We start from the raw sequence: 18,425 nt of genomic DNA on the forward strand, positions 1-18,425 counted from the left end.
CATGCAGAGGCAACACCACCTGTTGGTATTTTGTTTGGGAGGGGATGAAATTTGTGGTTCACACTGATGACAGTAGTAGGTGACCCTTTGGGTAGAAATTGTACACCTAGTTAATGCATGGCTTTTTGAAAACATGAAGGTCATCATAACTTAGCACTGTCTTTAACACCCTTCCCTTGAAGCCACTTGTTTGCCCACTGTTGACAACCCTGATGGTGAATTTTAAGCCCCCCTATCAATGGTGTATTAATGTGACTTTCCAGTTTCAGGTATTGCCAGCTTAAGATACTCCTGTAGACTTTTGAATGTTGAAACAGTGTCAGAGTGGAAAGAAATATTAAGCTCCTCAAAAATAGACTATAACTTATCATTTTAGGTTTTGAGTGTTTGTCAACACAGTGTTTAAGATACCCTCCTAGACCCCAATTTACCTTTATTTAATCCAGCAATTCAGGTCACAAACATCTTTAAAAGGGCCTCTCAGAGCTGCTGACACCTTTGGAGATTGATGAAGCTATAACGTCACTGCAAATATATGCGTTTTTGCACGTGAATCACCACATACACGAGACAGGCGATCGGCCAGCGCAGACGTATACGCACACAATAGAGCGCACGAAGCGGCGAAAATACACGGAACAAACACCGTTGATGGAGATGGGTTCGGTACAACATGCGAGCGGGTGCGGTACAACATGCATGCGACGGCGCAAATGCCGATGGGGGACTAAATGCTTCCTGGACAGGGCCAGTACGTGGTCCGAACGGTTACAATCGCTGCGACACCTTTACGTATTTTCGGCCCTTTTTATTCCTGCCGCTCAGCTTCGCCTCTCCGGTCATCGCGCCGTAGTATCGGCGGATGAGAAGGCGCACCAAAGTTTCAAGCATTAGTTCCAACGCATTCTGCGCACAAAAAGAGGGAGCTAGAACTTGCTGACAACTGTGTGCTAGAGCGCCGCTCAGGAGCTGTTTGAGAAGACGTGGACCTTTTATGGCTCCTGCGCGACGCTGCGCAGTCAGATAAGTAAGTTTTACCAGGTCAAAGAGCTCATCACTGGGAATCTTCAGGCACCAACGCCTAGTGCATCATCGCCCGTAAAGTTTTTAAGGCAACGAGCGCCTCGTAGTCATTACAGCATTACACGCCCAGCAGATTGCAGGGGCCTTAAGCAGCGAGCACAGGGTGGGCAGGATCACTCTTGCCCCACAGATAGTCCGCTATATAGGTCAAAATCTTTGACATCACGGCATCTGCACTCGTTTCGCCCTCTAAGTGACCAGGGTCCACGGCCAGGTGGCGAGATTCGTGGTCGCACTTGCGGCTCGAAGACAGGTGCGAGCAGTCACCAGAGTGAAGGCGGCAAGCAGCCCATCCGCGTCTGGCTCGCAATTTCGTGTACAGGGCCGCAAGGCACTGTTGAGTGGACCTTTGCGGTAGGTCTGCTTGAAGTGTGCGGGGTACGTGGGGTAGTAATTGCCTCCGCTGGCCTGAGGATTGACGCCGAAAAAGTTTTCAAGCGCGTCCTGATTGAGCCTGCGGGTGCAAAGTGGTCTGACCACCTTAACACATCCCCAAGCTTTCTGGACGGGATTTGTGATCCGCACGAGTCCTCTTGCTATCGGCCTGGGATGGGCCAGGTGAAGCCCAGCGCTACAACCGCTCTTCGGTTTCATGTAACACACGCATGTGTTTGCCTTCCGTTGAGGCTGACAGGTCCCGCTTACTCCGGCACTGGTGGACAGGCCGGCTGTTCAATTCATCGAACAGTTGTTGAGGCGGAGAAGTCCGTCAGCTATTCCCAGACTCGCTTGCTCCAAAAGTCTTACAGACAATAAAGGAATGCTTCTCATTTGAAGATATTGAAACAAGCATCAGATGTGAAGAAATTACCTCACTTACAACTATTTTTGTACTTCGTAAGCGGAAAAGAATGCTCAGGACAGCACAATTCTCTCTTAAGTAAATATGCTCCTCAATGCGACACGATTTGAGTACGTCATCTTACCTTGCGCGATATTGACCAAGAGCGAATTAACGTCTGTTATATTTGGAAATCGCGCTCACGAACGCCTCATCGCCACATATGAACGCCTCAACAATTATATTGTTATTGGCTCTGATCGTTGCATGGCCTATGGACTGGCAGAGTTTGAACGACTTTTTGTGACGTCATAAATGCCAAGGTGACCTTGAAACACTCTGATATACATTTCCCCACTTTCACGGGTGGTAGCTCAGAAACTAGAGGGTCTCAGGTTTTAAGAAGGGCAGGATTGTGAACAGCACCGAAATGTCTTCAAGATGGCTGTTTCAGTTCAAAACCCATACATATGCACATATGTATATACATATATATACATATATATACATATATATATATATATATATATATATATATATATATATATATATGAGAAAAACACCATTATGCTGTGTTTATATCTCTTGGTCGTGGAATTCCGAATAAACTTTATCCAGAGCCATAATCCTTCCTGCGGACAAAGAGTGAATAGACGTATTATTGCGTCGTGAAACTATCATAGACATGAAATCAAAGGTATCAGGTATCAGACAACTTTTCAAGATAACCCCATGTTGTGGAAAAAATGTAGCGTCACGTTTATGCCCTGGTGTCGTTTTCCATCCTCAGTTTTCAGAATACCAAAAGGGTACCACCATAAGTCATCATGCAGATGCATTTCGCTGGACACAACTCGGCTGGATTTCGGTGGCGAGCCTTACTTGCATTTTCTGAACTGGCTCCAGGAAGGAGTATCTCCTTTTCAGCTTTGGTGCTGCCGAGACTGCTCACTGACTGTCCATCTGGAAGAACGCCTTAATATGGCGTAAGCTCATGATGACCTTGTCCACACCGATGTTTTGACGAAGCAGACAGTTTCTGATGCATTTAATCAAATGTGGTGGGTCATACATGGCCACTACTGGAATACCATCAACATTATTATCGGGATGTCTCCAGTGACTCCGGGCCTTTTTGTGGAGTTATTGGTTTGATTTGCCGATGTCGCACACATCGCTGATCATTTTTAGGTTGGCTTCTGGCACCTTCCGGATGCAGGTCACAAGTAGCTCTTCCAGCACTGCAGCTGACGTACTAGCACTTAAGAAAGCCCCCACAGGCTGCTTCCACATGGATTTTATGCCCCGCACCAGGAAGGTCAATGAATGGTCAGCGAGACGGTTTGTGCCACCAAACTGTCCATAACATTCGAAGCCTTCAGCCATATCTTCACCACGTAGATACGTTAGCTTATATTTGAGCTGCATCTCATCGAAAGAGATAGCAACCATCCTGTCATTGGCGGGAGCTTCTTTCAGCTTCTGTTGCAGGAAGATCGTGACAGACGCGTGAAAACCTGTAAGCATCTAAATGCTTAATCTAAAAAATTAAAAATCTAAAACATCATTTTCTTTCTTAAGACTCTTGGACTTGGAAGTCCAAGCCGGGGTCTCGTTTGGCGGTATGCACGCGCACTCTGGTAGTATAGTGACAAACTTTCCACCGGCCATGTCGGAGTAGCGGCAACATAGTAGCGCTGGTTCACCCTAATGCAGCTAGACTAGCTGGATTTGGGTGAACACCAACATCCTGTGTGGCAGGATGGCCGTCATGTACGGTATAGCCTTGTCGGTGTTCACTTCAGCCCACTTCTGTCTAAGTGTCATTCCTCCGGCGCTCTCCTCTCCCCTTGCAGCGTAAATTATTGATGGTCGAAGCTTTGGCTTGCAGTTTTTGCTTCAGAGATTCCACATTGTTTTATTTGTCCATAGACTGAGCCTGGGGCCATGCTGGGTCATGGTGTGCATAATCGTCCTTACTACAAGTGCACTCTCCACATCTTCGGGCTGGCCATTTACGGTCGTGCCGCCCACCCCAGTCCATGGAGGGTTTGTCTGGGTCATCTGCAACTAAAATGATGCATGTCATTGCTTCTGAAGACAACTAGAGGTGAACCTGGTTATAATACTTCGATCACACTTCGTGGGAGCCTAGCAGAGAGTGGGCAGGCAATGTGAAGAAGGCTCAGCGTACATCTGGCGGAGAGAAGGAGCGAGCATTATGCTGACGCCTCGACGTAGACCTGGCTGGAAGAACGGGGGGGGGGGGGGGGGGCTGCGCCTCAGTGTGAACCTGGCAACAGGATGATGGCGTTATGCTGACATCGGTGAAGGACTAGCTGGCAGTGATAGCGGCTGATATGGTGACGCTCGGTGTAAACCTGGCAAGATAACAAACGGGCCTTATAGCAACAGCTCGGTGTGAGCCTCGCTGACAGAACTAACATCAGCGCACAACACTTGCCTTGCGTGATAAAACTCAGGGCCTCGCTGACAGCACTAACAGCAGCACCACACTGCCCTACGTTATAAAACTCAAGGCCTCGCTGGCAGAACTAACAGCAGCACCACACTGCCCTACGTTATAAAACTCAGGCCTCGCTGGCAGAACTAACAGCAGCGCCACACTGCCTTGCGTGATAAAACTCAGGGCCTCGCTGACAGTACTAACAGCAGCACCATGCTGCCACTACGTGATAAAACCCAGGGCCTTGCTGACAGAACTAACAGCAGCACCACGCTGCCCTACGTTATAAAACTCAGGCCTCGCTGGCGAACCGACAGCAGCACCACGCTGCCCTACGTTATAAAACTCAAGGCTCGCTGACAGAACTAACAGCAGCACCACACTGCCCTACGTTGTAAAACTCAAGGCCTCGCTGACAGAACTAACAGCAGCACCACACTGCCGTGCGTGATAAAACTCTGGGCCTTGCTGACAGAACTAACAGCAGCACCACAATGCCGTGCGTGATAAAGCTCAAGGCAGAACTTCACTTTCGTATGCGGCACCTAGCGTGCTGGTTTATCACCTTGTGGTATATGAAAGGACAAGCATTAAGCATACCTTTACCTAGCGCATTGTCTAACAATCGCTTTTTAAGTACCCAAGGCAGACCACCACATACCTTATTCACTTCTCTAGCGAGCATACCTTGTCTCACAACTTGGGCATGCTGAGCAGTTTCGGGCCTTGGTGGGTTTGACACATCAAAAAGTGTTGGAACCGCATCTTGCTTCAGCCGTTTGGCTCCACAGGACTGAGGTAGTTCAAATGCGGGGAGCACACCCTTACATCAACCAGATTTTCAGCAGAGATGCCAATCAGATCTCCACGTTGTAAGTATTGCACCCACTTTTTCGACCTGTGGAAGTGTTGCATTATGTGTAGTGTGCTCATGATGCTGCAAACATGCACATCTTTTAAGATAAGTCAGCTCCTTCACAAATAAGTTTCACGATTACAGCTAAAAACCAAGTGCAAGGGAAGTATGAAGCAAAAACATCTTAACCACTAATTGCACAGAGGGAAGAACTATCTAACCCTTTCTCATGCAGTAAGTAGGCCTGAGGACCATAGGACTTTGGCGTTTCAGGAGGGCTTATCATGGAAACTTTGCAAGGAAAACGCTAAAGAAATTTTGCAAAATCAAACATTGCGCCATTTTGTCGCACGGAAAAGGTGCCGAGCGTTTCCAGGTGGAAATCGTAACCGATGGGAATAAAACAGTAAAACCTATACTCACCCAATGCATCTGTCCAGTTGATACCTTTTATCACAAAATACGCTTGTAAAACAGATTTAGCACGATGGGCAACCCACGCTGCGCACGTGTCTGCACACAAGTACTGGCGCCGCACGCGATTTCTCCTCACATTTCATCCGTTGGGTGGCAGGGATGACGGGAGTTGGTAAGACGCGGTCAGTTGCCAATATTTTTTTAGTCATCTATGGTCATATTCAGAGGCCTCAGGCATGAATGCCTATGTATGTATACACACACACACACGCGCACGCGCAACGCGCACGCGCACACGCACACGCACACGCACACGCACACGCACACGCACACGCACACGCACACGCACACGCACACGCACACGCACACGCACACGCACACGCACACGCACACGCACCGCACACGCCACACGCACACGCACACGCACACGCACACGCACACGCACACGCACACGCACACGCACACGCACACAACACACACACACACCACACACACACACACACCACGCACGGCACGCATCGCACGCACGCACGCACGCACGCACGCACGCACGCACGCACGCACGCACGCACGCACGCACGCACGCACGCACGCACACACAACACACACACACACCACACACACACACACACACACACACACAACGACAGCAGAAGAGATATATATATAGATATATATACTATATATATATATGGTATATATATATATATATGTGTGTGTTGTGTATATTGTGTGTGTGGTATATATAATATATATATATATATATATATATATATATATATATATATATACATATATATATAACCTTAAGATAATAAAAAGCCAGTAAGTCTAGATGTCCAACTTTGTCAAACTTGCCATACATGGTACAATATCCAGTATTATCGGATGTTGCCATGCATGAGTTGGTGAACCCTAGCATGGGCCTGGACATAACTGTGGGTAGGGGCATGAGAGACATCCCCCCCTCAGAATTTGTGAGGATAGGGTTTGCTGTTTGTCCCCCCTCCCACACAAACACACCACCACCATCACCCATGCGTACTTGCATGGCACGTGGTTGGTGAATTCAGAGTGTACGCAACATGGTTTGCGTGACATTAGTCTGATCCAATAAACAACCGTCCGAACCATTTTGAAGAAAGTTGTATTTGAAAGTGCTGTAAACAAGCAGCCGATTGGACACATCCGCATTAGCTTCCTCAGACCTCAGATGGAACTTTGCTAATTGTCCTTGATGCTGCAAAGGTTGTATTGGATTTCGTGTTCGGGATCCGAATTGGAAACTGCACATTTCACCGAGGTCATGTTGAAAAATAGAACATCATAGTCTGAGAACTTTTAAAAGTCATAGTATTTCACATAGCATTTCCCAAAGCTAATACAGCGTGCAGTTGCCATCTGATGTCGTACAATAGTCCTCAAAACAGTGGGCTGACCAGATAGAGCAAATCCAGCTGTAGGTCAGTTTTCCAGCACTATACTCGATCATTTCCCTGCATGCTCTGCTACAATCGATCACCTCTCAACGAATACGCTGCCGTTGTTTTCACTAGGTGGGTGTCGCGGTTGAGTCCTGGCTAGGCTGGTTTCGAATACCTCGACTCACCAGACATTTACCCGACAAGCAACCACCTGACAAATCCCGCGACATGCCACTGCTGACCCGGCAAGCAAGCCACCTGACAAACCCCGCGACATGCCACTGCTGGGCCGACAGGCAAGCCACGTGGCAAATTCCGCGAAATGCCACTGCTGGCCTCAGCTCACTCTGACATGTCCCAAGTCTGCCCTCGGACTCAAATTGGTCCAAGCAAGCTAATAGCAGCAATTTATTGTTGTTTTTTTTTTTCGCGGCTCCCAGAGAGGCCCGCCGGCCGGGGCGGCTCAGAGGCGGATCTCGCAGATGTCCCGCCAGCCGGGGCAGCTCAGGGGCGGATCTTGCATATGTCCCGCCAGCCGGGGGCAGCTCAGAGGCGGATCTCGCAGATGTAGCCGTACCAGCCCATGTTGCAAGGGCCGGACGATAAGGCCCTGGCCGGCCTGGAAGCGCGCGCATCCAGTAGAAAACGGCGTGTTCCCGTCGTACATCCAGGCGCTGCTCACGGTGACTTGGCGCTCGCCGCGCCCGTCCACGAACACGGTCGGCTGCTGCGTCGAGCGCGGACCGATCCAGAAGCGCTCCGTGCCCAACGGCGCCGTCTCCTGACGCAGCAGCGCCACCTTGGCGTCCGAGTCGGGGTAGGCGGGCTCAGCGCGCGCGTCGTCCTGCTGGCACAGACCGGCCACGCCTTCAAGCGGTCCCGTCGGCGTCGCGTGCAGGCAGAACGCCACACCTTCCGCCTGCGCGCTGTAGCAGGCCGGCACTGCGGCCGCCGTCGGCGGCGCCGTCGTTGGTGTGGTCGTCGTTGGTGCCGTGGTCGTTGTCGTCGTCATCTGCGGCGTCGTCGTCGGCGGCGGCGGCGGTGTGACGAGCTCGTACACGGTGTCCGTGCTGGAGACGGCGGGGTTGTCGGTGGCCGGCGCCGCCCACAGCAGGCACGCGCCGCCGGCGGCCGGCACGTGCCAGTGCGCGCAGCCGGCAGTGCGCACGCACGCTGTGCCGCAGCCCACCGGACTGAGCGCCGCGTGGGCGCGTAGCGGAGATGTGGCGCGCGTCGCAACACGCCGGATGTACAGCTGGGCGGCGGTGGGGCCGAGACAGAGCAGAGCCAGCAGCAGTGGCGACATCGTGCGTGGTTGCGGCGACCTGCCGAAAGTTAGTGGCGGTCAGACCTCTTATGCTAACAGTCGGCGAGAGCCGGACATGCCTTGTGACAGTCTGCTGTGGTCAGGCTGTGAATCTGCGGAGAGTCGACGATGGCTACACTGTCATTCTGCTGCAGTCAACGACGGTACGACTCGGTCTGCGGACAGTCACAGGTAGTCTGACTGAGCCGTCCGACAGTCAGCGAAAGAAAAAGGCCCGTCTGTTGTCCTGCCGACATTCAGCGGTTATGAGGTTGTGACCACGCGACGGCTAGCGGTGGTCAGGCTGCTATTCGACCCACAGCTAGCGGCAGTCAGGCTGCTATTCACCCCACAGCTCCCACAGCTAGCGGCGGTCAGGCTGCTACTCAACCCACAGCTAGCGGCAGTCATGCTGCTATTCAACCCACAGCTAGCGGCGGTCAGGCTGCTATTCAACCCACAGCTCCCACAGCTAGCGGCGGTCAGGCTGCTATTCAACCCACAGCTAGCGGCAGTCATGCTGCTATTCAACCCACAGCTAGCGGCGGTCAGGCTGCTATTCAACCCGCATCCAGCGAGGTCAGAATTACCCCGCGACCATCAGCGGTTGTCAGGCTGTTCACCTTCCAGTAGCTAGCGGTAGCCACACAGCCTTGACGAATTACAGACGTGCTTCAGAACTCTCTAGTTTGTCCAGTCAGGTCTGCTTATCGCTGGCCTCGTTAACTGAATATGTGTGATCACCGTTGACGCTGAGCAGAGCTCATGGTCTTTCGTATGGTCTTCCAGCGCGATGTCGTACGTAGTGCCCGTGGCATGGTCCTGTTTCTGTTGCCATGGATGGCGAATGTTTCGGCGTCGAGGGCTGTTACTGTGCTAGCCCGTTGCTGTCCATGATGGTGATTTAGAAGGCCCGCGGCAGGCGTGCTTCAGTTCACCAGGCATTCCATGGGGTCCGCTTGGCCGCGTGTGGGTTGAAAATATGAGAGGATTGCTTGCGTTGGGGCAAGTCCCCACGGTCGTCCCGCATGCGCCTTCGGCATTCGCGTGGGGTGTCATTGGCGCGTCATTGTTCCCGTGGCCGTGGGCAGCAAATGTTCTATGCGTATTCGCGAACTGATTGCTGGCACATTGCCGCCAATGGTGATGACGGTAAGAAGCTGTGCTACAGACGGGTCGATGTGTGGCTCGACAGACCAGGCTTTCCATTATGCCCACTTAAAATGAGTGAAATCGATCCGCATGTTGCTATTGCTCTGTGGTGCAGCCATGATGCTTCTGTACGGACCTAGCGGTTAATGGTCGCCTGCATGCGCTCCTGAATGCACGCGCATTGTTGCATTTTCCAGCGCACACGAAACATTGCCTGCAACCTTTTGTGGAAGCCAAAAATATGCATGGTTGCGCAAGATATATTGCTGCTCACACCGACATATGCATCCCGTGTGCAATGTGACCAGCCAAATGCTACAGAAAGGAAAATCTCACAAATGTGACGTTTGGTAGGTGTCATAATGGAAGCACATTGACGACCAGCACTTATCAGCTCTATTTGGCGTGGCGTTGCTGACATGTTTCGTCGCCGAAGGCTAGATCCGCAACTGTTGTAGACGAAGCGCACTTTACGCGGGGTTAAACGGCAATTCATATTCAATCAGACTAGGGTTTCGACTTGTCTGTGGTTTAGTGGGGCCACAAAGCTCGCTAGCAACCATATTTGCCGTTGCAGTATACGTGCAGTTCATATGCCGGGCGAGATGCTAACAGCCTATCAAAGCCTTGAACACTGTTCTCTGTCCATTGTGATGCCTGGTAATATGAGTATGCTGCACTGAAGTCTTTCCGGTTTTAATTCTTGAGGGTAAAAGCACGGTCTAAACAAGGCGTTTTCAAAAAACAAGATCCATCGAATGGCGAAAGGGGTGTTGATAATGCGGCTGGGTGCTGTTGCTGACTAACCTGCATATAATAAGTTGCCCAACGGGTAGCTGTCCATACCATTCGCTAACGAAATCAGTTGCCAAAACTGGCCGGACATAGGGGACCACACGTAATGGCGATCGTAATAGAATAATAGTGATCAGTAGACAGTGTAATAGGTAAGTGGTAAGTGATAAGTATGGCTGGGTTGAATGTATTCAAATGTCAGGCTAAACAAATACGTGAAAAAAAAACATGAACCCCGTGAGAAGTGGTCCCAAAGTAACCTTTGAAAACCGTGTGCTAGCTGAAAGGCTTAAAACTCTAAACCTGTTAATACGAAAACAGTCATGTTTTGAGGCGCAATCACCTCCGTTTCAAACGGATGTATTGCAGTTATAGCATGCGTAGCGAGTGCCCCGCACGGTGTACTGCAGCCCGGACAGCACTAGGCCGGACGTTTTCACCGAATTATCCGGCCATAATTAAATTGATTTGGCTTACAAAAAAACAAACGTTCTGATTGTTTCTTGCAACAAGCATATAAGTCGGATTTCATGACCAGCTTTGCAGACCGAACATATCCCCAACAGCTAAAATATTGTCATTTTGCGCTTTATTTCTGTCCATAACGCTATAGACCAAAACTTTCCATTAGCTGAGCCACTATCACTCACCCGCTGCCCGACGGTCCATGCCAAAACCAAAACTTGGCAGAATCATTAGAATGTGCGGAGTCAGTCCAAAATAAAGCAGAGGTACCGAAGGCAGCAAAATGAATAACAAATCTCTTCGAATTAAACTTAACAGGTTTTTGGGAAGGTTGGTTTAGCTTAAAGTGATCGGATCTGCATACTACATAGCGACAAAATAGATCATGAATTACTGTGTGGAATGGTTTGGCATGTTCTTCTGATGTATTGAGAAAAATTTGGCGTGGTGAAAACGCACATTAGATGTATTAGCCCATACATTATTTTCGGGACATTAAATGAAGGCAAACATAAGTGTCGCATGGACGTTCTGTTCAAAGTATGGTGGGGCTGAGCGAGAACGCGCTCGTGGTGCAAGTTTGCGATTATTTTTGTGCCTAGTAGACTGCAGAATGGTAGCATGCCGTCAGAGCCAGCAAACATCATGTAACCGCATGTGTGCCGTGATATGCGATGCAGGCTTCGCTTTCGTCTTCCACGAGATTACCAGTCGATTGCGACGCTGGGTGGTAACTAGGTTTCCATACTAGGAACTACGTCCCGGAAAATCTCGTAATCCTTGACGACTCAAATGGATTAAGCGGAGTTTCCTTTTTTCCCTTTAACGGCTTGGCACCGCTGAGGAATAGTATAACACCAAAACCTTATATCATTGATCTCTGCCACCATTTAGTCCTAGCATGCATATCACATACGCGGGCATATCATGATTATGGTTTGTTGGCACTGCTATTTTCGGTATTCACAGCATAAACTCTCGCTTACGGCATGTGCCACGTTATGGGTTAAACTACTCATATTTCGGACGAATGCGAATATCACCGAAGCTTCACATGGTCGTTACGCACCATTTCACAACACTAACACGCCTTACCGGTTCACCTGTCGCAGCTGCTGCCGTCGACCTCGTGTGTGCGTGGGTGGGTGGGTGGTGCGTGCACAGCAGTCGAGATCGGAGCCGGTCCGTGTCCGCTCGCTCACGGGCGCCGGTCGTCCGCCCCGCCGCCGGCGCCACCCGACCGACCGCCGCCCGCGTCGCCCACAGAATACGACCTGGTCGAGGTGGAGCCGGTGGGCGGCCGGTACCAGCAGTTCTGCTCGGCGCGCGCCAACTCGCACTGCCTCGGCGACTCGGAGGCAGCGGCTGAGCTCGAGCCCGAGGACGACTCGGCCAGCGAGCTCGCGCTCGAGGACGACATCGGCTTCCTGCGCACACTCGACCCCAAGGAATGGAAGGTGAGGTAACCCGTGGACTGTGATGAGTCGAAGGATAGGTGGCACGTCAGGCCAAAGGGGTGGCAGGTGATTTGGTATGTCGGGAAGTAGAAATAGAAGATGTTATAGGATGGAACAGTGTTTCGAAGTCATTTTTTGATAGAATGTGTAAATTAGAAACAGGAAACGTAAAAGCATGGAAGTCTGATGTCGGAACGGACACTTTTTAAGTAATTCAACCACTTCGCGGTTTGATTCATAGTATGCGCAAAGGACACTCATGAGGCTGATGTTCTAGGACTTAATGCAAAGCTACGTACAGATTCATGTAGCCATCCGTCGGTGTATATATATATATATATATATATATATATATATATATATATATATATATATATATATATATATATGTGTGTGTGTGTGTGTGTGTGTTGTGTGTGTGTGTGTGTGTGTGTGTGTGTGTGTGTGTGTGTGTGTGTGTGTGTGTGCGTGTGTGCGTGTGTGCGTGCGTGCGTGCGTGCGTGCGTGCGTGTGTGTGTGTGTACACTTGGTAACTTCCCATGTGGCTGATACCAAGTTGTCGCCAGTTTTCTGGGCACAGGAATCTGGCCCCTTTAGTTTCCGTACCCCAAGTAATGATATTTTTGATTACCCCAAAATAATCGTACGATAAGATCATACTGGTCTCTGCAACTTCAGGTCCTTTATTTGAGATATTGTTCAAATCAAAGCATACGCCGCCTAAACAAAAAACAATGCTGTACATTGGAAGATACAGGTAACACGCTTTGTGGTACAGCGCTATTTCCTCAACACTATTTCACCATTTGATAAATCTGTACTGTACTCACGACACACTTAACGGTAGCACGTCTTCCTCATTTGATAAATTGGCAACCTACGATCAATTGATACGACTTTAACCAATCCACTTTTTCGTCTCGATAGCTCAGCTGGCTAGAGCACCCGCATTTCGATCCTTCCACCAGTCGCGGGATAGGTTCGAGTCACTCAAGGCGCTTGTTATTCGCTCTTGACAGGTACAGCCTACGGCCGGTGCCAGCGGCCGCGGTACAGGTCAGAGGGCTGGGCGGACTTCGCCGAACATTGTGGCATCTTAAACTTTCGCCCCCATATTCTGCCGTTGACCTGAAATTGCACGAGCTGATGGTAGGGGTCAAGGCTCACGCGACAAGCGCTGCTTAGCGTGAGCTGTGATCCCAAAAACTAATCCGCTTCAAAGGTTTGAATTAAAGGAAATGCTCCACATTTGTGGGTGTTGCAGCAAGCATCAGATAGGATGGAACAAGCTCCATTATGACTACTGGTGTATTGGCTCCCTTATGACCTTGTACAACATTGATCGAGAGCCAATTGACGGCCTTTATAGCAGGAAATCGTGCTCATGAATGCCAGATATGAACGCCTCAGCAATTGTATTTGTATTGGCCTTAATCGCCGCATGACTAAGAGAAATGTAGGATTTCAATGACGCTGATGACGTCATGAATGCCAAGGTGGCTTTGGAATACTCTCCCCGAATTACTCTCCCCATTTTTGCGACCGTGTAGCTCAGAAACAAGAGGGGCTTAACTCTTAAGGAAAGCAGGGTTGTGTACAGCATGAAAATGTCCTCAAGATGGTTATTTCAGTTCAAACCCCCACATAAATGTGAAACACTCCCTGTAAGCTTTCGCCACCAAAGTTTGCTGCCAACATGGAATTGCGCGATCGTATAGTAGGGCTGAGGCTCACACAACAAGCACTGCTCGGCGTGAGCTCTGATCACAGAAATTCTTCCATTTAAAAGGCTCGGATTGAATCTTTAAAGAAGGGACGAAGCGCGCGCGCGCAATACGTCCTTTTGGGTTCTGGAAGCGCCGCTCCCCTTAGCACAACATTGTCGAGAAATGGAACTATTACAGGTGAGTCAGCCCGTCCGTTTCGCAACGGATACGGTGTCAATTTTGCACGGCCAGTTTGGCAGCCTCTCTGACGTCATGTAAACGTAACGATGTGTTTAGGCGTATAATTTCAAAATTGTGAAATCGTATGGCTAGAGCCGCCTTTTGCGAGTACAGGTGTTCCAATAGCTGTAAGTAACCTTTTTTCATCATATTTGGTGATCATATCCTCGATGCTTTAAATGTGGAACATTTCCTTTAAAAGTATGCGACGGTGGATGGTGGGATGCAGTAGCGGACGGTTATGTAAGTTGTTAAGTGCATTTGCGAGGAGCATTATTCACATAGATGAACAGAAGCTGGACGATTATGTGAGTTGTTAGGTGCATTTGTGAGGAACATTATTCGCATAAATAAGACAGCAGTAATAGCTTTATTCTTCGGGGAAAACCAGGAGAATGAAGGTATACATTTGCTGGAGATCCGGGGCAGTTGAGCTTTTGGCGTGTTACGAAGGATATACCCTGACATACACAGACGGATCCAAAACCTCGGATGGCGTGGGTTGTGCTTTCGTCAGCGGTTCCGTCATTCGATCGTTCTCGTTACCGGCCCACTCGTCAGTTTTCACGGCGGAATTAGTTGCAATCACCAAGGCGATATGTTTCATAGAAGTGGGTGAAGAATCGTCACACGCCATTTTTACAGATTCACTGAGCGGTCTCTCTGCACTGAAGTCTTTTTATTCATCATGTCCCCTTGTACAGGACATTTTATCACGCCTGACACAGTTGAACCGGGTTGGAAAGAGAGTTGCGCTGTGCTGGGTCCCCAGTCACGTCGGTATCGTGGGCAACGAGCTGGCTGATGCCGCTGCTAAGCGAGCAGCGGTGGCACCATATACCTGGTTTTTGCCTATCCCTGCCAGAGATTTTTACCCGGCAGTCGAGACCTTCCTGAGAAGCAAATTGCAGCGTTGTTGGGACCAGGTGGGTGACAATAAGCTCGGGGCGATAAAAATAGAGTTGGGCTTGTGGTCGTCATGCTCTCGCAGTGTGCGGTGGGAAGAGGTGGTTTTATGCAGGCTGCGCATTGGGCATACGTATGCCACCCATGGCCATCTGTTGCATGGAGCCGACAGACCCCTATGCCAGCGGTGTGGTGTCGTCCTTACCGTCCATCATGTCATTATATCATGTCCATGCCTCATCGAAGAACGACGACGTCACTTTGGTCCGCAGGCTTCGACCCTGACGATTAGCGATGTGCTCGGTGACAGTTCCTCCTTTCTTGATCCCAAACAGCTCTTTTCGTTTTTAAAAGATATTGATTTTCAAGTCATTTTCACGCCGTACTAATTAAGTAGCAGCATAGTTATGGGCGCAAAATGACCAATGCAGTCGACGTGCCCGAAGACACCAATGAACAACAACACCCACAATTTGTGTTGGGTGCACGAGATTTACTATCCTGTCAGATATGAAATTATGTCTGCCACGATTTGACCCCATGGTTTGAGTATCGGGCGGTTGATGAGGCAGTTAAAAGCGTTTATGATTGCGTGCTTGATTTGCGTCCCAAACTTTACGAGACATTTTCGTACGGTGAGCCGTAATCAATAGGACTAATGTTTGTCATCTCCGTTGATATCGGCTCACAAGACACGGCTTTCGGCTGCGTGCTGAGTGAATAAATTATGAGGACATAATGTGAGCTGTGGGGAGTTTTTGCCGAAGGCATGGTTCTAATCATAACCTGTTTGAGGCAGACATGCGTTCAACTCTAGCTGAATCATGAATCAGGTCATGGGTCAATTTTTTTGTGTGAGTCGTGAGATAAGTCGGCTCACTTGAAAAATGCTGCTTTGAGTCATGAGCTGAGCCACATTCTTCGCAATTTTTATGAGCTAAATCGGGGGCCAATCAATCGCTTTGGACAATATTGTGTCAGGGAGGCACATGGCTGAAATTAAAATGGTGACAAGGAAACAAAGCGTGCCGTTGACAAATTCATCTATAATTTCAGAGCGTTCAAATGAACATCATGCAGCATTAGTTATGAAGATTTTCACAGTATCAGCACATAGTTTTGTAACCGTAGTTGCTAAGCGGCAATCGCTATTGGTAATGCTAAACTTAGTTTTAGAAATCCCAGCCAGGATTTATAAGATATGAATATATATGCATACAAGCGATGATAAACGAGCCAGAATTGAATAGGATCTTTCGATTTTGCAAGCTTGGTGAGTCATGAGTCAGATGATTCGATGCAACCAATTAGTCTAAACTTATTTGAATAAAAAATATTGAAACGGCTGTGAGTTATGAGCTAAAGCGGATCCCAAAATCGGTAAGCCAGTCCTGAGCCGACTAAAAAACATTGAGTCTTGCACGAGTCCAGTTCCAGGATCCTGCGATGTTGAAATGAGACGGCACAGAGCAGAGCCGGGGCATGCGGCATAGCATCTGTCTTTTGATCCTTTGTCTTGATGCAGGAATTTGGTATGGCTGCCACCCATTATTTTTTCTATAATTCATTCTGAATGATTGTGCATGGGTATCACTCGGTTCAGATGATATCAAGCTCGGGGTACATTCGAAACAGAGCGTATTGCTTGTGCCCGAGCCCCCTACTAGCCCCCCCCCCCCCCCCCCCACTAGGCCAGTTGAACAGGCAATATTACTCCCACCCTTCTGCCACAGAAGATCTCCGAACTTGGAAATCGGACTGATCTTGTGCGTTACAATGCTACGCCGCCACCTCCCTTTGCTAGACTGACACTTTCTGACCGCGGCGTTGCATGCGTGTCGCTGTGTCTCGGCACCTGGCGACAGGACACCAAGTCCTCGATTTCATTCTCCTCGATCACGGGGGCTGTGCAGCGAGCAGAGTCGCTCCAAGCGATGAGAGCTACCCTCCCCGGCTGCGTGGGATGCGACACCGTAGGCGCCAAACGCAGCTTTTCGTTTGGAGTGCGCATGTATCTATGCCCTAAAACGCTTACAATTGTAAGAATGGACACACATTCATATGGGGTCATGTTAATACGTAAGTCTAGTTGTGGCTCGAGACTCTTGACAGGTGCCCGGTCGGTTATTTTAGCAACATTCCGTAGCCAGCCGAACAGCGCAATGTGATATGTTATATGTCACCATTCGAGATTGTGTAAAGCGCGCGTATCCCGCCCGTCGCGGCAGTCCGACGCAGGGCGCAACAGGGCGCAGCACACCTCATGAAGGCTGCTGCGGGTATCTGCTAAGACATGGGCCCATGGACGGCGTAATTTTGTCTCAAATATAGTTACTGCTGGCGTCGTTCCATGCTTGTCTGCGTGCAATGCCACTGAAAGCATGTGCCAAATGGTATTGCGATGAAAATAAGTGTAGGTAACGCAAGATAAACGCGGGCATGCCTGCTTCGCCCTTGCGTGGGAATGTTAAGGATCGTTTCCAGTGGCCACGGTTGGCTTAATGGTACATGGTTTACATGGTTAAGTGATAGATAAGGTGACATGATATGAACCGTTTGACCTTTGGAATGAGCGCATCGGTCTGACGGATGTGCATGGTACTGCATAGCTGCTCGGTGCGCCGATCGTCTTTTCTGGCCTCGGAGTCACCATGCGCAGTGGCCAGCGGGTCGCCGCGGCACGTGCTCCCGGGTCTGGCTCCCCGCCCTCACGAATCACGCAACACGGACCCGCGGCACCAAATACATGCCTCGCACGGACCGCAATATCATTTTCGCGTTGCAAAGGGTACCAACTGCACACTTGTCATGATCATATCAACCAGCAGCTTCCTCATTTGACTGATGCCACTCTTAAAAATGATTGGGCCTGCCCGACAATGGTCTGGTAGTCCGATGTGTAGAAAGCTGAGACATGCCTTACCGATAGCTTTGGTATATTTATTTATGGTTTCCTCGCAACGCAGTAATGATGCTGCATCCTATTGCTTTCATTATGACGTGGTTTTATCAAACTGTTTTTATTTCGTATCCATTTATCAGCCCAACTGAAGCGGCTCCGATTTATAGTTTACTACGATGTAAGGATTTTGAGTGGGGCAGAAAGTGCCACCGCACTAGTCGGGGGGGGGGGGGGGGAGGGGGACAGTGGGACATCCCGATGGTATGACCGATCGATATGAATTTACTTAACCCACCCTGAAATTCCGCTTTCTCCTCGGATTAATGCCACTTAAATCTCGCAGTGAGATGAAAAGCCACAAAGCCACAAGAAAGTTAAAACGAATTGACTGCGATATGTGGTGGGACTAGAACATGGTCAAAGCAGCCTGTTCGTTGCCGCAATTTGAAGGCATATTTCGCCATTTTT

General features: G+C 49.5%; 1 protein-coding gene across 1 annotated transcript in view; it reads left to right on the forward strand.

Moving 5' to 3' along the window:
• Positions 1 to 18,425, forward strand: part of LOC119113028 (dnaJ homolog subfamily C member 2-like) — a 34,564-nt gene that overhangs the window by 1,098 nt on the left and 15,041 nt on the right. Inside the window, exon 2 of the mRNA XM_037237346.1 lies at positions 12,013 to 12,203. Within this exon, the coding sequence (XP_037093241.1) occupies positions 12,013 to 12,203 (191 nt within the window). The remainder of the gene's footprint in view (positions 1 to 12,012; positions 12,204 to 18,425) is intronic.

This window comes from Pollicipes pollicipes, unplaced genomic scaffold (assembly GCF_011947565.3).
Source record: "Pollicipes pollicipes isolate AB1234 unplaced genomic scaffold, Ppol_2.1 Scaffold_7261;HRSCAF=8764_pilon_pilon_pilon, whole genome shotgun sequence".
NCBI classification, from domain to species: Eukaryota; Metazoa; Arthropoda; class Thecostraca; order Pollicipedomorpha; family Pollicipedidae; genus Pollicipes; species Pollicipes pollicipes.